Source organism: Mycteria americana, chromosome 3, assembly GCF_035582795.1.
Source record: "Mycteria americana isolate JAX WOST 10 ecotype Jacksonville Zoo and Gardens chromosome 3, USCA_MyAme_1.0, whole genome shotgun sequence".
NCBI lineage: Eukaryota > Metazoa > Chordata > Aves > Ciconiiformes > Ciconiidae > Mycteria > Mycteria americana.
The window spans coordinates 34,738,254-34,761,187 of record NC_134367.1 but is presented as its reverse complement, the minus strand read 5'-3'; the positions used below and the strand labels follow the sequence as shown (position 1 = coordinate 34,761,187).

Genomic DNA, 22,934 nt, shown 5'->3' with positions numbered 1-22,934 from the left:
CCAATGGACTTCTTAAAGGCTTTTCATGGCAGTACTTTTCTTCTGAGGCTGACAATCTCACTATCCTTTACAGAAACATATTAATGGCTCCCTTCATGCAAACAATTAATACAAAAATATAAAATAGACACACACATAGATGTAATTCTTGATTAGCATTCACATGGAGACTTAGAAAACTCTGACTTTACATCTGCAGCCAAATCCTGCTGCTCTTATGGATGCTGAGCAGTCAGCAGAGCAAATGAGAGAAACTGCTTATGAGTAGAGAATTACCCCGTCTCAGTAAGATCATTATCTGATCTCCTACAAAAATAGCATCAGAAAACTTAAGACAGTCCAATGAAAACACGTCCTATTTAAAAAGTGGTAATTTCATTGTAAGTGTGCCAAAGGCACTCTTGAATTTGTAATTTGAACTTTGCTATCATGCAGCAAGATGAGGATCAAACCTGGTGCTGTGACAGTTTGCTTATTGCGTGCCAAGCTGCAAGAACAAGAAAGTGTCTATTTTGTGTAGCTCAGCAGTTGGGTCATTTCTTAAGTAAGACCTCTTCTATCCAGGCCACTCTGCTGTGTGCCTCTCCTCTGTGCAAGAGGGGCAACAGGAAACCTTGCAGGATTCAGCTACAGGAGATGAAGCCCTTGCTACTGCCAGCCTTTGAGGGGGAACCAAGGAAAGGGCTGGGAGCAGAAAGAAAGGGGGCTGTGCACAGGCTAAGTAGGACTTAGCTCCCTGAACTTTAGATCTGTAGATGCTGTACTGGAGCTAGTCGTGCCAGACTCCTTTTAGAGCATATAGAGAGAAACAGACATTTTAGGGTGCACTTCATTTTTGCTATCTCAGATATTTACTTGAGGATGGATAAGCCATGTGCAGAAATGTACATTTCTCTCTGCTGGCTAGAAAGAAAACCTGAAGTGATGAACTGACAGCTACTTTGTGGACACCTACACTTGCTCAGACTAATCCACTCTTTGTGATTACAGCTCCTGGTCTGCTTCTTTGAAGAACGGTGCCTCTCTAGTTGTCATTGGCAGGGTTCCTGCTCTCTATCCCACACTCCCTCTTCAGCTTGTACCTGAAGTACAGCTTGTATCATATAGGTGTATTGAAAAAGCATGTGAGAGACATGGGCACACGGGATTCCTTGAAGAGAAAAGCTGGATAAGTGGGAATTAGTGGCTGGAACATTTGTGCTCAAGTCTTTCTAGATGCAGCCTCAGATTTTTTTTTTTTTTTTTGATCCAGAGCAAGTAAAGCAATGAAAGGAGCTGCCACTTGCAACAGAATGGTGCCACATAAATGAAACAATCCATGATGTCAAATATTCAGTCACCAGCATTTGCACAGGAAGATGTGTTTCTGGACCACAATGACTAGGACTGGAGAGGGGCTTTTTGCCCTCTTCAGAGGATCCCCATGCCGAAGTCAGTAAACTTTAAGTGGTATTGGAGTAGCCTCTTACAATCTGGAGGTGGTTACTGGGAAAAGTCACTCTTCTGAGTACCTGGGGAACACGGTCAGATGTTTAAAAACACATGCTCCAAAATAAATGCAAGACAATTTAATGGACCTTGGATTTTGGCCATGGGCAAACTTTGGACCAGAAACTACTATGAGGCAGACCGGGAGAGCCTGAACCTTGACTAAAAGGGAAACTTTGAGATCCCATCAAATTTCTTGCCATTGTTCCCAAGTTGGCCATAATAAACATGTCTATCCCCTTGAAGCAGAGTATAGGGTAAAGGTCTGTACCCAGGCATGGAGCATAAAAATGCTGCCTGAACAAAAATAAATAAAACTGTATTTTCAACTATGTAAGTGCTGTTAAAGTAAAACAGTGAACTGCTACCCAAACCCACCACAGTTTCTCTGTCACCTTCTCTGTCACTTTTTCTCCTGGATTCCCCAGTCAATGACAATGGTTCATCTCTTAAGAGCTAAGTCCTGACCTGGCTCTATAATCCCTGCATAAATATATCAAAGTTGCCTGTTCCAACACATGCTAGAGATGATAGCTCTCTTCTTGCTGTGATATGAGCCTGCTGCCAGAGCCATAAATTTTTCCACATCAGAGGAGAAATAAGTGCAATACAAATGCAACTCAGTTCTGTCACGCCCAGCTCTTGGAGTGGTTGTGCCTCACAAGGGCCATTACTGAGAGTCCGGAGAAAGAGTCTGGTTACTAGATCAATTGGATCCTGTGTGTGACCTTTCTTAAGTGACCACTTCACAGGGCTGTGGAGTACCTCTAACCTGGGCAGAAGAACCTGGTTCTTAACATGGTATGCATCTTAGGTAAAGACCAGTGACTCCCTCAAAATGTTTTCCTCGTAAATTATTCCTTTCCTATCAATAAATACTAAACTTCAACAGAGTACTTTTAGCATGCAAAAAGCAAGCCAACCCTACCATGTATATACCCTGGAGTTTGTTTTCAATGCCCCTTGAACATCTTTCCCCATTAACATTTTAGTCACTTTGGAGTCCAGACTGAAGAAAGTAGATGAGTCTTATCAAAGAAATCCCCCCACCCTGCCCTGACCATGAACTCTAGAAAAGAGCTGCTCAGGCAGGAGAAAAGATGGTTAGTAGGATAATTTTCAAAGGGAGAGTGATGGGTAAAACTGATTTACTTTTATACATAAATACTAGATAACATCTATACTTAATTCAGTGTCTCAGTCTGGCCATGCTCTGAGAGAGAACACTTTGCACCATCAAAGCTAATCAAATGGCAGAGCTATAAATAAAGCCATCATCAGCCATGTGAAAGCAAAACTAATCAAAACAGCAGCCCTGAGATTCCTCCCTGGAAGAGCTTTTCAGATATTTTAACCTGCTTTATAAACAGGAAATTCATTTGCATGGACCTGCGTTAAGATAACTTGTCAATCTGACAAGTTCTGTTCTGAGACCAGAGAAATCATTACAAATAAATGGATTCCCAAGACACTGATTTTTATCCCAAAGACACAAAAGCCACCATTAAAAAAACCCCAATTTTCAATACTGTTTCACACTGATATTTTACAAGCACCATTTAAAATTGAAGTAAGTTACCCAGTTAACCCAAGCTTCAAAACCAGAAGCTGGGTGTCTGTTTTGGGCAGCCACCCTATCTTATCTAGCCATGAAACTTCTGTGCTTCACAAATCACAGAAGCAAAGTAAAGCAGAAAGACAACTGCTTCCTCTAGGCTTAGCATTAACCCCCTTGGATGATTATTGTCTGACTGCACTCAGGAGCTGTAAGCCATGAAGAAACTGGAGAGGAGGCAGCAAGAGTGCTCAAAGGAGAGTAAAGCCAGTTTCTCCTCTGTACCGACAGTGCGAAGAGGCAGTATCTCACATTGCCTTCTCATACAGACTCCTCTGCCTTGGTTTCTTTCTTCAGTAATAACGAATCTTGCATTTTTCAGAATCTAGCAGGAATGGGTGGGCAATTCTGACTGGTCAAACTTCCATCACACAGGGGATTTCTGCTGGGATTGCCAGACATTTAGAGCTTCCCAGAAGAAAAACACCTCATGTCTAAGGCTTCTTGTAAAGCAATGCTTTTGAAGCTATCAGGCACCAGAAACTGAATTTTAGCAATATGAAAAATTACTATATGGGTAAATGAAATAAACTGTATATGAGTGTCTGTCTGTGAGCATCAAGGACTTTTATAAATACTAAGTAATTTCAAAGCAATTCTCAGGTAACTTATGAGGATAAACACCCAACAGATCATAAAAAAAAATACTGTAGTTTACTCTTTCGGTTCTTTGAATGTCTTAATTCTATGACACTGCAGTTAAATATTTGTAGACATCAGTCTGAAAATCTAAACAGATTGTCAAATTTTAGTAAATTCAAGCAAGTTCAGGGATGAACCTTCCAATGGAGACCTGAGGATTATATAGAGGCAACATGTACTGTTTACTGAGGTCTAAGTAAGTAACTACATTGAGGTCTGTACAACAGGAAACAGTAATTCAGCTTCAATATTGCACAGTATTTTCATGCCTTACTTAGAGTAAGTCATACCAAATAACTGATATACATAGCACCCAACACTGCAATAGAAATCAATACAGATTTAAACAAAGTTAACATTTTACACATTTGTTGGTCCCTTTTGGAAGTTATATGAGCATCATATTCTAAAAATCGCACGCTTATCAAACCAAAGCAAAGCTGGCACAACATTCAAAACGATGATGAAACTGTAAACATGTGCTACAGTTGATAAAAATATTTGCACTTTGACAACATGCCAATGACTTAGAGATATGAACATCTCTAACTTCCTGGGCTATTTTCTTTCTTTGTCTTTTCTTGGCAATTTGAAGAAAATTTTGCAGATGCAACAAACTGGCTAGTCAAATAGTGGCTAAAAATCACTGAAAGTTTAATTTAAGGAATTGAAATACCAGTACATGTACAAAGGAAAATAAAAAGATAGTGTAAAAATAAAAGAAGCGTATTCAAATATAAACCTCTGCTAAATTTTCACTGGCCTCTGATGATTTCCTTAAAAAGAAATCAGAACTGGTATGTTATGGTGAAAGTCATTCATATTCATAGAAAGCAGTCATTTCCATGGGATAAACCCCACTGCTCATGAGAAGCGTTTACATATCAAGTGCAAGTGGATGCCACTGAAGAGCCAAGCTTTGTTCTGAAGAAGCACAAATACATTGGGTGCCTCAATCTCTTTTTTCCCTTCTCTTTGTGTATGAGATTGGTTGGCAGGAAGCAAGTTTGGACTAGCAAGTAATATGATGTGCTCGTTTTCATCTCTTCTATCTTCGTTCTATTTTAAGACTTGCCAAAGTGGTTATTACTTATGTTAATTTAATTTATATGCCATCTAAAGTATGGAGAGGACTCTGGGCAATAAATGTTATACAATGAGAGATCAAATTCCTCTGTCACACAGTTTATATTCGACTGCTGCTCCTTCTCTTCTTGGAAACAACGTCAACATTGGACTGGCCAATAGTCCTGGCTAGCAGATATGCTGCCAGACTGATGCATGTGGGAACAAGGCCAGTGACTGTCCCCGTTTATCATCTGTCCCTTCCTGTCCTGCAATGCTGCTGTTATCTGGATCTCAGCCAGCTGAACCCAACCTCCCTTCATGAGCTGTAAAAATTATTGGAGGAGGGAGTTGCTTTTAGGACTGTACCTTAGGTGTGCTCAGAGAGAAGATATGCTGTGCAGGGTGGCTGTTGCCCACCCTCTTTCCTATTCATATGCAGAGCACCTACATGGGGAAGCAATGTACCAACACGGCTCTGCAAAGCTGGGTGAAATTTTTCAGCTGAGTATTTTTTTTTTTTTCAGAAAAAAAAGGAGATTCAGCAACACTGAAATATTTTGTGAACCACTACCTGCTCCATCTGATGCTGTCAGCATTTTGTTTTAAAATGTCATTCGTATTTAAGGAAATACTCAAGCTGAATTGTGTCATTTCAAGATGGACATCATAAGCTGTTAGATTTGAAATCATTTTTCATCCAACTTAATGACTTGCCAAAAAAATTGAAAATTATTTTTAAAAAATCCTATGAACTTTCTTTCATAATTTTACTGAGTTTTGCATATTTCATTACTTATTACACGCAATTCAGAGTATCTAAGGGCCATTATCTGTATTGCAGACTCTATTAGTTACATTATAGATATGTATACAGATTTGCTATAAATACATTAACATCATCAGCTGCAATAAAAGCAGCAAGCTTTATTATTATGATTATCATAATCATTATAATTATTATCATTCTTATCCTTGAAAATCCCTTAAAACCACCTGTTGATCCTCTTGTCTTAGTTTAGGTTTACTGCCTTTTCATTTGGATTCTGTTGCTAACAGTTCTAATCCTAGCCAAAAAAATTACTGAAAAATCCCTCAAAGCTCATCTTCACATTCACATATAACAGTGCTAAATAAGATTAAAACAGCGTCTCTGAATCTAACGTTTCTTTGCATTCAGCTAAGTGCATTTTTTTAAACTCAGCCCACCAATATCTTATCATCAAACTTATGACTACCACACATTTTAAAAAATGTTTTATAAAAAAAACTTTTAAGATTTTAAAAAGTCAGTTTTATTTTCTAAAAGATCCAGAATTAAATAATTTCTTGCCCCTAATGGATTTAGAGATATGATACTCATATTTGAAATACTATGCTGCAATCAAAGAAGAATCTCTGCCCATATTTAGATGCAAGGACCCAGTTTGTCCTTGACTGTAGTTACACTGAAGCTACAAGCAAGCAAGCAAAATATTAAAGGTGATCTGTAATAGAAAACAGTGCAAAGAAAATTTCAGTTGTGTGTTTGCAGGGAAGAATTAAGAATAGTTTTAAAACATTTTTTAAATTATTGCAAATTCTTCAGTTACATGAAAAAAATAACACCATAAATTGTTTGTAAGAAATACTATAATGTACAGGCCAGATTTCAAAATTTCTTTCTATGAAATATTTTGATCTGCTCTCTGGAACTCTGTGTTACATTTACTAAAAGTATCAGGGAAAAGGCCATAGTGTGAGAATCCGCAAAATTCAACAACAAATAGTGACATTAACAGAGTCTTGTGCAGCCATTTGAGCAGACGATTGCATATGACAAGTCAGTTGTGCCCCAAACTTCATCTAGACACTTGGAACAACCCTGTGAAGCAAATACTGCAGATCCAGCTATTTCTATTCTTCCTAGTTTTAAACCAGATAGCCTGAGCTCCCAAGTCAATACTTAAAATTCAATGAGTGGTTTCATGCTGAACAGACTATCTCATTCAAACGAAAATCAAAGTTTATGTTAGTTAAGAACTTTAAGTTTATGTTAGTTAAGGACTGTTTTGGAAAGGAAGAAAAATAATTTCAGATCTACCAAAATTAAGCTAGATCATCTGACTCTAAACAAAGGGGGCTTTATTCTTCTGTGAGAGAGGAATTCATTTCTGTGCCAGAGAATAAGAGTATTTTTCCTCTGGATGACTGCAGGTACTCTAAACCTTTCTACAAAATCCCACAAGTTCCAGAAAGCCACAAACTGTGGACCTGATCAGTCAAGAAGTATATGAAGAGCAATAAAATTCAAGTTTAAGGCTGATATTCTCTTACAGATAGGCATTTATGTAGAAATGTTTAATGTGAAGATAGTAGACTTTTTTCCCTCCTGATAGTACTTTGGCATTGCTCTATTTCCTTTTTCTGTCATAACTTTGATATTATTTCAACTCAGTGTTTATACTTGCACAAAGTAAAACTTGTGAACGCAGTGTGAATCAGATGAAAAAGCAAATAAAAATCCTCTTTAAACAAAGCTCAGTTAAATACAGTCAGAATTATCAGTAGGACTTTCTGTAAAACATTGCATTAAAAAATACAATAGAAACATAACAGTGCAGCTATACTTATTAAATACATTTGACATATTTTGAATTTATAGTTCTACAAGACATGTATGTCATGGCTTAGCTAAAATCAAAATTATACTTTTGGAAAGGAGTAAATTCTCCTAAACCCCACACTACTTATATATTTGAAATAGCCCAAAGTACAGTTATTACTCTAGTAATATCTCTGTTAAAAAATCTAGGGAGAAAATGCAAATAGACAGAAAAGCAAATGATTAGTTTTGAGTACAAGTGAACCAACTACATAACAGGAGACAAAGTCAAAATTTGTATTTCAGGAAAAAGGAAAAGAGCCACATGTAACACTAACTCAACAGAGCAATGGGATTTTGTTTGAAAATACTAGCCCTTATTAGGAAATCTTTTGGAAGATGAGTAACTGGAACTGAATTATGTTTCTATTAAGGGTAGAGAATTCCTCAGCTAGACTGCAACAGTAAATAAAAGAGAACACGCTTACATTCACCCAATAGTTTCAAAGAATTAAATATCATTACTAGAACAAAGAGTTCCTCTTACAAAAATAATCAGGTCTTTTTCTTTGTTTTTAGTATTATTCTTCATCTATTTGTTCGTTTCCCCCCTCCTGCTGCAGAAGCATGCGGACGCATGCAGGACTGGTATGAAGCTTTTGCTGGGTTCAGGGGGGTGCTCTTCGCTGCCAGGGTGGCAGGTTTAGAGCCCAGATCCTGTCACCATCCCTAAGGCACCACTACCATCCCTGCTGCTGCACTACAGACTTTTTTTAGATTGGCTGAAAAGAGAAATCCATCTTAATGTTAGTCTCTCTCCATTCTTCTTTTTGTGCAACAGACCCATTGTCCTCATAGATCACCACAACTATGCAAAGCAAGCTCTAATGGCCTGCTCTGGGAAAAATAACAACCTGGATAGGAAAGACTCTCACGGAGATAATACTGAACAGCCAAACAAGGCTAATGAGTGCGCTGCAGGATGGACCACCACACTTCTGCTAGGCTGCAGAATGTTACTTTTCAAGTACACACGGTCTAACATTAAGGAAAAGATTTGCAAAGTGTGCGGACTTAAGATAACAAAACGGAGGTATCTGTAGGTAAGGAAGCTCATGTGTAAATGCTAAGCATTCTTGCAGAGATAAACGCCCAATGCAAGCAAATATTTGGAAATGCTCCTCTACAACACAGTGAACAACAGGTGAATTACAGAAGACTAAACTAAACCTGTGGGGTAACTGTACAGCTGTAAGACTCATAGTAATTCTGACTTCCAAGATAATCTTCTGAATCTACCATTAAAAAATTTGAGATCTTGTAGCATTTCATCTGTATGAACAGGAGATGGCAATACAAAAGAACAATGTCAGAAAAGAAATCCTATGAAAACAGCAATGCTAGATCAGGAACAAAAAAAGGGCTGTTCCATCCCTAGCACGCTAAATGCTTTGAGAGGTTTAAGATACCTCTCTCTGTTTTGACTGTTAGAAACTTTATTGTAATTTCGAGACAAATACAAAATTTATTCATAACTAATTTATACCCATTTGTTCTTATACTACAGTTTCCGATGGTGTGGCCCTTTAGCTTCAAAAACTCTTTTGCCTTTTTGATGTTTACTCTCATTGCATTCTTACAGAACAATCATACCTCTGTTCAACCTTCATTTTTACAGGCTGAACAAATCAGGCAATAAATCATCCTTCAAGGTCTTGATTCCCACAAACATCCAGCATTCATTTTCTTGAATGCTGAGTGACCAGTATTCCAGATGAGCTGTCAGCTGTGCTTCATTCAATGATGTTAACATTTTCTTAGCTCTCCAAGGAAACACCTTGCCTGATGCACCCAGGATAGCATTTGCCTTTTCCCTGGCCAGATCTTATACATAGCTTACATTCATCCTGTGATTTTTATTATATCCATGTCTTCCTCCTCCTCCTATTTTTTTCTAGATGACAGCTCCCAGATTGCATCTGGAAATCTTCATTAGTCATTCTGAAAAGAATGATCTTGCAATCCGCATTATCACATTTTATCCAAGTTCTATTATTCTGGTCCTCAAGTTCATCAGTCCTTCCTCTATTTCACCTGGAAGTGACATACTTTCCAAATCAGTATCATCAGCATATTCTAGCAGCATACACACTACATTTCAGTAAAATATTAACAAGATATGCCTGTGTTTCTTGTCTTAGAAACTCAACAAGTAAGCACTCCCCGGCTCTTGTGTTAATAAAACCAGCTGATGCCTCCCTCCTAACCAGTTTCTTCCTGACACCCAGTATTCCTTACTGATCTCCATGCTTTCCATCAAGTCTAATAATAATAATAGATGATTTATTGAAGTATAGACAAAATAAGTCTTTTGAACTTTTGTCTAGCACTCAGCTTTCTTATCAAATGCAATTTTTTAAGTAAGAACAACTTCTTTCACTACAGTAATAAAAAAATAAACTCAGAGGTTATGAGGTAGAAGAAACATGCTCAGAAATGCATCCTTGTAATTGTTTATAATTGAGACTCAATCAGTCAAAATGAAATGTGGGGGAAAAAAAAAAAGCCTGACCACTGCAAGAAAAGGTTGTCATGACCCTTGTAAAAAAGTAACAAAATCATGGAGAAGCAGCAATGGCTTTCTCAAGAAAGACAACAAACAACCCCTCCTTATCCCAAAGGCCTACACCCTCCAGCATATTTTATTTCTGATTTATTATCTGCTTTATCTGTCTATCTGCTTATCTGTTTTCATACTCCCTAGACAGGTATGAAATCTCTTGTTGCATCATAAAATTACTACAAGGATGGACAGAAAATTATCCCTGCTGGCATTACCAAACAAAGACTGCAAAAATGAAAAACCGAGAGGTTTTTTTCCTAGCAGTGTCTACACTGAAATGATGTAGCTCTGAGCCTGGAAGATTGCTTTACTCTGCTTAATTTCCATGTTTCCCAGGCAGTGTTATTTTTACCACAGCACAGTGGTGCTTGCTATCAGTCACTCAGTACCTCCAGTGAACCATCATATTCTCCACCACTAGCGGACACTTTGTGTAATGGATGGGGTTGTCTTTTTTAAACATTTACCTAAACTTCAGTCATCCAACAAAACCATGAGAGAAGGCCTTCCTAAGATCAGTCTTAGAAGGTGAAATGTGGGGCAGTCAACCAGATGAAGAAGTGTTCTTAAAGCTACAGTGAGCACACAAAAGGAGCACAGCTGTACTGTGGAGTACAAGATTATCAGGACTTCACTGCTCAATGACCATTTCCTCACTTAGATGATGGTATCTTTTCTGAAATTGGGAATCTGGAATTTAATTCAAAAGAACATTCAGAAAGCCACTTCTTTAACGGGAAAATTACAGGAAATTACAGAAAATATACTGTAGCAGGGAATTCCATGTGAGGACATGTGCAATTTTTACATAGGGAAATACGTTAAGATTCTCACGTGGTTTTGCTCAGGTTGCCAGTTACTTCCTGCGTGAAGCAGTCAGACACTTAAAGATTCCTTCCAAGTATCCAGTTCACAGATGCACATAAGTGAAGAGAGTCTTTTTTCACTCTGTTTTCACCTTGTGACAATACTTGATTTCAGCTCCACTTCACGGCACATAACCTCTCTCTGAAACATTAATGCGTATGGCTTCATTTCAAGTTGTTGACATTAAACCTCACAAACAGGAGATGGACAGCAAATAATTTTGGTTCTTATGTAGAAATATCTCATTGTGGTTCATACCATAAACATGGCAAGGTATTTCCATTTAGAAAAATGACCCGATATCAGTGTAACGGACACTGGACAAGCTCCCCATTCTTCCAAGCTCCTTAGCTCTCCTTCTCTGTATCTCATCCGCTCTCATCTGTTTTGAGCCAGTAATGGGAACAATATACAATATCCCAGGCAAAGTCTCACCTTGATCTTATATGAGATCATTAATATTTTTCAAGCAATGTCAATGGAAAACTAGTCAGAATACTGATGTTAATGGTGTTGAGCACCTTGGAAAATAAAAGCAGTCTCAAAGAACTCATATTCGGAAAAAATAGAGCCCATGTCTCAAAAGGCTGACCAGTCGCATCTCTGGTAGTTTTGTTCATATTTCTCTCAAAGCTGGTATTTTCGGTCTTTCTATCTGTACTGGTTATCATGTTTTGGATATCTTAATTAAGTAAACACTACCAAATTATTTTGTAATTCCTTTTGAACTCTTACTCTCAATGCTTTTGACAGAAAAGTTGGCCTCCATTAGAAGTGACTAAAGAATGAAAATCCTCTAAGTCCTTCAACAAAACAAACAAAAACACAGCCAGCCATCCTGTCCATTTGCCTTAAAGAGAAAAATCTGTCTTGCTGACCCAGCAGCCAATTGCGTCAGGCTGAATATGTCACAGAGATGTGACACCACGAAATCTCTGATAGCAAGATGGTGAAGATATAGTGTCAGAATGGTTGCAAAGCACTGTTAGCACTTAAAAAGAACAAGAAAAGTGTGCTCCGGCTAGCAGATGACCTTTCTGAATCCCTATCTGCTGACCAGGCATTAGAAAGCAAAAGGGAGGAATTCTATGGCCTTCTTAATGCACACCTCTGCATGTACCAGGAGAACTGAGAGGGATCCAGGGATGGGAATACTTCTGTTTATCTGAGATTGAGCTTGTCCTTTCTCCAGAACTCATCTCACTGGTAATACTCCTACCATTACCTCCATCCACTTTGAAATGCATTATTATGTCTCTATTTATGGTATAAATCCTGTAATAAAACTCTTTCCTCCTATGGCAGCAGTTTTTACCTCTTTCAAAACAAACCCAGAACCCCAAATCAAAATGCAGTATGATCAATACTGCCCTCACTCACTCATTGGTCAGGAAACTATAATATAAGAATATCTGCAGAGGAATAAAGTGTTGTATCACAAAATCAAGACAATAGATGATGATTTCTTATCATAATCTATTTTCCTATAATTTTCCTATGATTTAAAGTTTAGTTGCTGTAATTATTTAGAAAATCTGCAGTTATATATTTTTTTTGTATATATGTATATATTTATGTAGAAAAATTAGGCTGGCAAAGAAAGATAGAAAAGTTGGATTATAACTAAAATTGTACAGAATATGCCTGGAGCTATTTTCATTCTTCTGTGGTCTTTCTGGAGGTTTTGCTTCTTTTTTTTCCTTTTCTTTTCTTTTGTTCTTTTTAACTATGATAGCATAAGCAGAGTTGGATTTTCATTAGGAATACTGCCAGAAGATTACAAGCTTTTTTTGATGAACTACAAAATCTATCCAATTTATGGGCACAATGAACAAACCATAGTAAGTAAGGATTTCGTTATTTCAATGAACAGTTACTGAAAGTATTATGAAATCTTAAACATAATCAAAAGGAAGGTGCAGCAGAAATATATACTTTTCCTTGTAGATTTACATAACAATAAGAACCAATTCTTTCACTGACAATCTTATAAGGCACATATTCAGAATAAATATTTTCCAACAGCACTGAACAAGGGTGCACAAAATAATGTGATTGCTGGTCCTTCTAAATCTAACATGCAAGTGCATCTGCCCCGTCTATGCAAAGAGGTCCGTGTGTGTATATATAGACACATACATGCATGCACAGGTTCACACACACACTCCTTTTTCAACTGAAAAGAAAATCAACTTTTAGGAGTAATAGCTACCTAGTAGCAGTTTCATACACACCGCTTCTATTTCTATATAAGATTAAACCTATGCAGTATGCTAAAAGCAAGAATTATCTACAAAAAGTCAAATTCAGCCCTTATTAACCATTTCTTCAAATGAAAAAAAGCAAGATGGAAGTTATTTTTACCAGTTTTGAAGACAGTAGTAAACTAGAATTTCAGATCTACACGTTCCACAAAAATACGGAACCTCCGATTTTCAAGAAATATCTGACCTTTTGTTTTATTTCTGATCTTCTATTTTGAGTTTTCAGAAACAAATAACTATATATGTCATGTGTACCTGACTTACAATCATGCAAGTCATAGGAAAAAAAATGTAAACTGACCAATTCAGGAAAAACTATGGAGGCTACACATACATTTCTGTATTTTTTATACTTTCTTTAAAATACATGCTATGTGGCAACAGCACACCTTTAGTTACTGACGATCGGTAGCAGAAGTTCATACCTGGCAGCACTTTTTGGAGGCGCACACATCTCCACACCAGTTTTAAAACTTCGGAATTTGGCTATTAGAACCGATTTTCACATAATCAGTTTTAAGGACCTAGTTTATATTATATTTTCAAAACAGATCTTTTTTTAAATTCTCAATAGTGGAGACATTATTAAGTTACTTAGGCACAACACATTAAGATGAATTAGACATGTTTAGATTTTTTCTCCCCTCTTGTACACTACAGGAAGGAAGGAAAGTGGGTTCCTGATCTAGGGCATGAGTATTTAGTCTCCAACAACAGATTTTCTTTGGAAAACCTATCAAGTCTCATGTGTATATTGTTCTAAAAAATTCATTAATTCAACTCACTGATTTCTGACATAATTTAACTAAAAAAATAGTGACTGACAAAACCTGCCACATTTCATGTGCTCTGCTTATACCACAGATAGTACTGTTTGCCTGAGCCACAGTAAGGCAAAGTAAATATCATTCTCAGCTCTGTTTTACAATCATGAATAATACATAATTGTACTTTCCATATTTGATTTGCTGTTTGAGTTTCATTGTAACTTTAGGTGCTCCATTCCTTGCAAAACTCCTATTGTTTTGAAATTTACACCAAGCAAAATTTGGAGAGCTGTAGTATCTTTCTGTGAAGAACGGGAACATCTGAGCTTTAAATAGATAATGCTGAGAAGTGTTTGGAAGTCACAGTTTAGATTTTAAGTTATTTACTAACTTCACTGAGAAGAGTGAGTTAGGGCTCATGCAAGGCAAATCATCCTATGTTTGGTAGCCCCCTGTGCCTTCCTCTTAGGCACACAGCCCTGGTTCCTGGTCAGAGCTGGACTACTGAGTAAGATGGAGCAAAGATTTGCTCTGTCACAGCAATTCCTATTTCAATGAGATTTAGAAGCTAGAAAGGAACACCAGATCAAACCACAAAAACATTCTGTAAAATACTTAAAACATTTTGTTCTTTATAATAAGTGGAGTAAAACATCAACCTAAAATCCTTTCTATAATACAATACCACTTTTTATTACTTTAAGAGCATGTCATTGATTCTGATGCATCTAAAATAACATCTTACTGTATACAATTATCTATATTCTAGTCTAATAGTCAGGCAGAGTGCATTTTTGAGCAACACAATATTAATTACAATTCTGGGCTTCAAATACGCCTACTACATCTATCATTTGGTCCAACTGCATGATTATATGCTTTCTGGCTTAAAATTCATAAATGAGTAGTGTAGAAAAGTATTACAATCTTTTTGTTGAAGCTGACCAAGCTTTACATCTTGAGAGAATCACTTTTACTGCTCACCTGGCAATAAAAGAAAACCAAGGGAAAAGGGTGAGATATTTGATGATATAAATAATATTGTTACTTACCTCTAGTTTAGATTACCCTGACTATGTGAGAAGAGTGCTGCAATATGCGTGCATTCTACGCTAGGCTGAAGCTTTTCCTCTTTCTTTTCCTTCTTTTAGTAAGAAAGAACCCTTAAGGTCAGGTCCTGCTCCCACTGAAGACAAGAGCAAAAGTCTTCACTGGGGTTCAATAGGAGCAGGACAGTGACTTTAAAACATTTTTTTTCCTTTTGTATCTTTCCGTACGAGCTTTTGTTCCTTCAGGCTATGCAGATATGAAGCTTTTAAGATTTCTGAAGTCGCAATAAAGACTTGGAAGTCTTACGTTCCTAATGAAGCATCATGCTGTTGTCTAATTTATCTGAAATCACTGACCCCAATTTGCCAGTGTTGTTTTTAAAGAAAAAGTATTGGATTTACTCTTGACTAAGAAATCAAAGGTAGTTTTTAAAAACGTATTTTTTGCCATTACAGGTACAATCTTTTATCCGAGTTACGTAAATGCCATTCATTTGCTCAGATTTCCGTTCCCCCATTCGTACTCCACTCTTCTGCTAGAAGAAGTTTCCTATATATAGAAAGCTGCTCTTAGCCAAGCCATTATCCATTGTTGATACCCACATATGTCTCTTTGCATTTCCATGCCTACCTGTAAACAAGGCTTCTAAGAGATAAAAACATTTTTCATTGATCAGGACACAAAGTTGTTATGGTACATATTCTAAAAGGCATTTGTATATTGTTTCTTGCAGATGCCTAATGATCAAAGAAATTTAATATCTCAGAAATTTATTCACAGCTGGAAAATCTTCTCTCCTGAGTGGTCTATATCCATATACATGTAACACAGATGCCACAGATGAAATAATGGTAAACCAAGTTTGGTGAGAGTCCTGTTTCCGAAGAGCATGTGTCTCACTCACCTGTTTGGCTAAGTTGAGATGTGCTTCTGCTCCTTCGAGACACTATGGCAACCACTTTGGCACTAAGGCTGGAACGCCTTTTCTTCCCACCTGTTCCAACCGTGCCGACAGCCGTGTCCGACTGACTCCCGTCATTGTGCTCCAGCTTATACATCTCTCCGCTCACACTTGTGCTCTTAGTGATTCTCCCTGAAGTCCCCATCCGTCTGCCTTGCATTTTAGGAGTAAATGTACTACAGTTACAAAGTAAAAACAAACATGTTAATTTCTCTGTGTAACAGCAATTCCAAAAGTGTTTTTTTTTAATTAGTAAATTAATTTTAGGTCTTGATACATTTTCGTTTATTTGGTTCACAAATAAAAGGTTAATTTGATGCTCCTCAGAGTATGTATTTCCAGTATTATAATTTGTGCTTCACTTCTTCGAGGGAAATAAATAAAATGAACACTTTCCCATGTTTTTTTAGAGTGACAGAGAGACACGCAACATTTAAAAGTCATGTGGAGCCTTCCTATCTATATCCCCAGAATACAGAAAACAATAAACCAGCAATTTTACAACCAAAGAAGATAAACATGGGCCAAGAGAATATACGTAGGTTAATACATGTATCCTATCAGCGCTGTTCACCAAAGCCTTAAGACCTAATAGATATGAAGATATCATCTTCTACATTTTAATACCTCACAGAAAGACATAATATAGTATGTAGTATTTTTTAGGTCTTCGCTCTCTCACTTCTTTAAAAGTAAATGCAATAATCGCAGTATGAAGGCAAAATAATTTTGAGGCAAAAAAACCTAATAACCCGCTAGAACATTCATTGATTGACAGAAAGATGAATTGCTCTGTCAGTTCTGTTTGATTTCCTTTAGCTATCACATTGCATTTGAATGTTTCTATACAAATCTGTTTTCTGCTCCTGCACATAGAGGCTGAATAAAGTATTCAGAAACACGCTCTAGAGAACAATCTCAAATACACACAGGACATACTAATACACACAGTCCTAACACTGCTATGGCCAAGCGATGCCCTAGCTCTAATGGCAATACGAAGTTAGCTATCCCTCTGCAGAGACCCAGAAATTTAAGCTGCAGCCCGACTCACTTCAGATGTAGTTGTTAAATCAGCCTAGTACGTGGGAAATTCGTTGATCTTGTATTGCTGATTAGTAGACCTACTGGCAACATACTAATTTTAGGGATTTTTTTCATTAATTTTGTATTTTGAAGTCAAATTTTGAAATGTATTTCTTGAGCGACAGTCCTGCTGTCCTTCCCAGCAGGTTCCCTTCCCAGCAGATGTGATGGCCTGCTCCTGCCCCCCGCCGCCCCCGTCACCAAATAAGAAAGAAAGGTGTTAGAGATGCAGGCTTCTTTGTGTCATGGCAAGTTTCAGACAGATAGGAAATCTTGCCAGGGAGAAATGAAGGGGTCTATGGGAGAAGAACTGACATCCTGTGACTTCTACGGATCTGGGCCCTGCTAAAGTTTAAATCAGTCCTGTCTGAAGACAGATCCAGGAAAGTGTAAAATAATGTATACCTAAATTATGTTTTACTGACAGTTACCAAGATTTACTAATATGTGACCATAGGTAAGAGCAGATAAAAATAGACAATATTTTTTGAAGAAGAAGCTGGAAAAGTAAAGTCCTTGAATAGACAACACTTACTAGAAAAGGTCATTATCAGTCTCTGCATAGGCATTTAACTGTGTTCAGCACTTAGGATCTGCTCCTGTTAAGTTCAGATAAAAAACCAGCTACCACCTGCACACAGAACAAGGTGCTGTGATGCACTGAAGGACTTAAGAACACATTTTAGTGGACCACCTGAGGCACACTGAGCTTACAATAGGTTCTCTCTTGTTCCCTCCCATCCCACTGCGCCTTTAGCGACTGGCTTTTGGGTTCACATGGCAAAAACAGAAGGACATAAGTATTTTGATGTTTCTATGTAAAATTTCTTTGTATTTCATTGTAGATCTCCCCCAGAACACACTCCCTCACATGTATGTGAGCACACACACATATATACACACACACACACATATTCAATCATTCTAGGAAGAATTTTAACTGCACTTTTTGGCCATTTAAAAAAAAACTCAAAAAAGACCATCTTCCAAAAATATGCAAGTATCAAGGAAAAGGTTTTGTGTAAGGCAAACTAGTTCTGTTCAGTTAAAAATAATATGAAATTGAGAAAAAAATGCCCTAATTTCCTCCATTTTCCTCCATTTTCAAAATAGAGACCAATTTTCTTGAGGGAGATGAATATTAATTTCTTGGCTTTAATATAAATCATGTCCCTAACATAGTACAGGTGTTTACTTCATAGGCTACATATACTGCTGTTTTTAAAGTTGCAATGATCACTAAATAACAATATTTTTATTGTTGTTCACAGAACGCAATAACCTCATCTTTACAAAATACCTAACCTAGCAGCTACTGCTGTTTTAAGTAACACAGATTTCTTTCTTTACCTCTCCACAAACACTGTAGCATGAAAAAATATGAATTGAGATTGCCACATTATTCTTCAAATAGCAAATTAATTTTAAAAAGCAGTGATGAACATCACAAAATTCATGCTGAAACTTCTGATAAAAATATTTTTCTACAATTTGAGAAGATTTAGTAAAGTTTACCTTTCTTAATTTGGGGGCTGGATATTGGTCCATAGCTCTAGCACAGAATTTTGGCTATGGCCAGGGAATCTCAGGAAATGTTTTCTCTTTAAGAAGAAGTGATGTTACTAACTTGCACACTTATCAAGAAAACCTTAAACCTAGAGATCAAATGTACAGTGTGATAATACTGTTGGAATATGCAATCAACCTGCATCATTAGCTCGGAATGCTGTCACACAATCCCCGTATTCAAACAGAAACTTTGATCCCTAATTCAGTATATCAGGGCTTGCCAACATCATTCCTACATCAGCCAGTTTCCGATGCTGAGTCCCTTTTCCTCCTCTGCTGAGGAAAAAAGGCCCCAGACTCATGCCCAGAGGGTGCTAGAAGGCAAGACCATTGACCGGTTTGCTTCCCTGGAGGAGGAGACACTTTGCCATTTCAAGCAGAGGGCAGGCCGAAAGTACAGTCGGATACGTGGAGGGGGCAGAATCACACAGGCCTCATATTCAGGGGTCCTACTTTCTGCTTTGATTAGACATGGATAATTCCTTTTGACATGGATAATTGCTTTCCACCAGCGCTTGGAATTGGATTTCAGTGACTATTTCTGCGATGCTGATGCTGCCCCCTACTCAAAGCTTTCTGTAGTCATTTTCTTCCCATTTTGAACCATGGAGTTGTTGTCAATTCTGGAACTCTTGAGTTTACGCATCAATACTTTAGTAAGAGTCAGGGAACAAACTGAAAATACTTCTTTTCAGAGCATCTGTTGACATTTGAGCTATATTGACATGTACTTTGCTGACATACTAATCTATAAATATATCACTTACAGCAATGAAGTTTAATGGACTATAAAATCTGCCATGCAATTAAAGAAATACTTGTTTATCATACTTTGCTCTGCTCTACTGAATTTGCTCTACTGAAATTCAAGTGTTTATGAATATAATAAATACTAATCTTGTGTTGTTTTTACGCCAATCTTCACCTTTTTGTACAACGGAGCTGAAATGCTTTAATCTCACATTATTTAATAAGAGTTTAGGAGACAATGATGTCCATCAACTGAGAAATAAGAATTGATAGTATCATAACTTTAGGAAAATCCCATTTTTGATGTATTAAGTCCCTAATTCAAGGACTATGAATACTTTCTGAATAATAGATAAACCGCTTTTTCAAAGACCCATATAGATTTCAATTTTCATTCTTTGTGACAGGTAGAGGGACCTAGAAGATTCACCTTAATAAAAAAAAAAAGATTGAGATATCTGGAATTCAGATTAATCTTGTACATGTTTTTACCTTGCAAATATCAAGTCCTACTTTCCTAGGAAGTATGTTCTAGTATACTTCTAGAACAAAATAGCTATTAGTTTGCTAGAAACAGGCTTAATGGGATAAGACCAAGGATCAAATCCTACAGCTGTGCAATACTTCCCCTTGTCGCAACTAAGCAAACAGATTAAGATTCCTTTGCGTTCATTTAATCCCTGGGCTAGCTTATTATTTGACATTAATTGGAACAGTATCAAAAGAATGGGCATTGAAAATTCAGTCTTCTTATACCATCTAATTGAGTACCCTTAGAACACAGTATTTTTCCATTCCATTACTGGCTATCACTTGGAGAAATAGCTCCTAGCTCACACTGTTACTTTCTGCAATATGGTTAGAGTTTAATTTATGAAGCACAAAGAAGCAAAAGACCTGCATGAATTTACATATATCCTTTTGCACTTAACCGTTCTAATAATAACATACCTAAAATATTATTTTCCTTTACTGGACTTGCTGGGATTATTGACACATTCATTTAAATGCAGACACAAGTTTCTGCAGGCCTGTGGCTAAAATTGGTAAATTATTAAGTTGTATTGTTGATTCAAACCTAGTTATCATAACACAATAAATAAATACAGTTTTCAGTAGAAGGATAACTAAGAGTAACATATTTATCAGTATACTTCATTTATTTCTAAATGCAATAATTCACTACATTTTTATTTAAAATTATTTTACTGTCTTTAGCAATTCTTTCAATGACTAGTTCAGCAAAAGTCTTATGCTATTTCTAATTATTGGCATAACAACATCAATGTGTATATTAAGAATAGTTACAGACAATCTATCTGTTTTACTTCACAGATATTTAGCATGGAAGAAGAGTCATTTGATGTTTCATTTTTTTTAACTGAAGGAAACCACTAAAGCCAAAACCCCAGTGACCCCAGCAGGAGCAGAGCCGCCCCCCCAGCCCCGGCTCCCCAGAGCTGTCATTCAGCACCAGGGTCACCCACTACCCCCGGGCTCCCGCATCAGCTGGGAAGCCACCGTTCCCTTTACCAAGGGAAAAACGCTTACATTTTCCTGCCGAAACTTACACAGTTGAGACAGATCCTATCTAAAGTGGTATCTGTACTACACAAGGCAAAATCAAGACCGTATTTACATGTCAGACATCAGAGTTGTGAAAGAGAGCAGCACTTCCAGTTTTGCAAGCTGCTGCTACCTGAAAGTTGTATCTGTGGGAATGAAGAATGAACTGTTAAGATAAAAAACTTATGCAAAGAGTAGTTTGAGTTACAAGCTGCCATAAAAATTAACCTTGAGGTAAATTCTATAAAATGAACACACTACAAGGACATTGTGGATTATACTTGCTTATATTAAACTATAGCATATACAACTATATAGAACTGAAACAAAGCCAATTACATGTATTAAAACACTGTATAGCTTTCTACATACAGATATCTAATACATATATTCAAGATGCATAAAATTATACTGGACAAATTATTTGGATTGAGAAAATTAGTATATAGGTATACACTACATAAAATACCTGCCAAGAGTACATATCACCTGAAAGATAGTAAGACACAGGAAGCTAGAACAAACTTTGCCCATAAACTCACCTATATAATATCTGGAAGTATATCCTTTTAGGGAAAAAATCTTAAGTGATTAGCCATTGCTAAAATTACAGTATTTCCTTCATTCTCTTAGACTTACTGATGATTTATAAAAAAATACTTTAGGTGTTTATTTTCATGATCACTCATTTTTACTCCGTCCATTTTTCCAATAATGCAAGCCATGAGTAAATAAATAATCCCCTGTATTCCTTGCTGTATAGATGATACTTTAATATAAGTTCTTTCCACACAGTTGCAGTAACTTGAACCATTCGACAGAATCCCTGGCCTTCACCAGCACGAGCTAGTAAGCTTCCTTTCTCTTCTGCTGAATGCAGAATCACGTACTAATTCGTAGCCCCTATGGCACCCTTTTGCAATGAGTTAGCTCATGAATACTAATAACCTCCTAAACATGTAATAGTTGTGGACCAAAGGGAAGATGAGCACTCCTTTATAATGAGGAACATTTCTAAAAATAAACTAAGTCTTGTTATTAGTATTATATGATATATAATTAATAAATCCAAACTCTAAATTACCTATCCACAAATTGCTCTGCCAGTCTTAGAATATGTAGCTATATTTACATGTGATATATAACATTTGCTGCAAGATTAATTACTGTACAATTTATGGTATTTCATAAATTAATTCAAACATAGTGCTTTACAAACCAAAGAGCAAACACATATCCCATATTAAAAGTCTCTCCAGTTAGTCAAGAGACTTTTTTAGACCATAAAGAAGTTAGTTGATTCAATGAAACAACCACTTTGTACGGACTGTACCAACTGGAATTACATATTGATCTAACATGCACATCCATCATACATTAAATCCATGAAATGGCTATTAGAATCAGAAAAAAACTTGCTTCTCCCGTAAAGTCACCATATTGGAGTCCTATTGGTGTACAAAGATAGTTGAAATTCAGTACCTCTTGTAAATTATACCTGTTCTTGACAATATTCCTATACTGTAATGCTACTCAGTGACACAGATACTGCCTCTGGAATGACAAAGTCCCAGCCCCATTTGTGTTCAATGTGTAAACTCTCACTGAGGTAAGGGTTGGGGAAGATTTCATTACAGAAGTCTCCCCTGGGAGCTTAACTGGTTGACATCCTCCTTCAGAAGATCAGGAAATTTCCATGTTGGAATAAAATATCAGAATCTGTTTTGTGAAAATGCCTTTTCAGTAACACGCTAACCAGTGAATTGTGCAAGTTTCACAGCTCTGACAGATCTCTATTTTTTAAACTTGTAAAACTAGCATTTCTCCATGAAATGAAAGAATAATAATTCAGAATCTAAGTCTGAATATTACAAAAGGTGAGCAGATTTTCACTATTTTCCAAGAACAGTTCAGCAAGTTAATTTATATTCTCTGAAACAAGCAGAGCAATTGCCTCTGTATGCAGGAGCCCGTGTGTCTGCCTGCGCATACCCACGGCACTATCAGCCTGCAGCCAACTAATCACATGAATCATAA

The 22,934-nt window shown here is 36.9% G+C and overlaps 1 protein-coding gene across 8 annotated transcripts in view; it reads right to left on the bottom strand.

Moving 5' to 3' along the window:
• The window catches only part of RIMS1 (regulating synaptic membrane exocytosis 1), a 354,590-nt gene that overhangs the window by 30,129 nt on the left and 301,527 nt on the right, over nucleotides 1–22,934 (bottom strand). For 6 of the 8 annotated variants that reach the window (XM_075498194.1, XM_075498193.1, XM_075498185.1 and 3 more), the window contains one exon: nucleotides 15,870–16,102. The exons of the other annotated variants lie outside the window; for them this stretch is intronic. In XM_075498194.1, coding sequence (XP_075354309.1) covers nucleotides 15,870–16,102 — 233 coding nt within the window. The remainder of the gene's footprint in view (nucleotides 1–15,869; nucleotides 16,103–22,934) is intronic. 8 annotated transcript variants of the gene reach the window in all.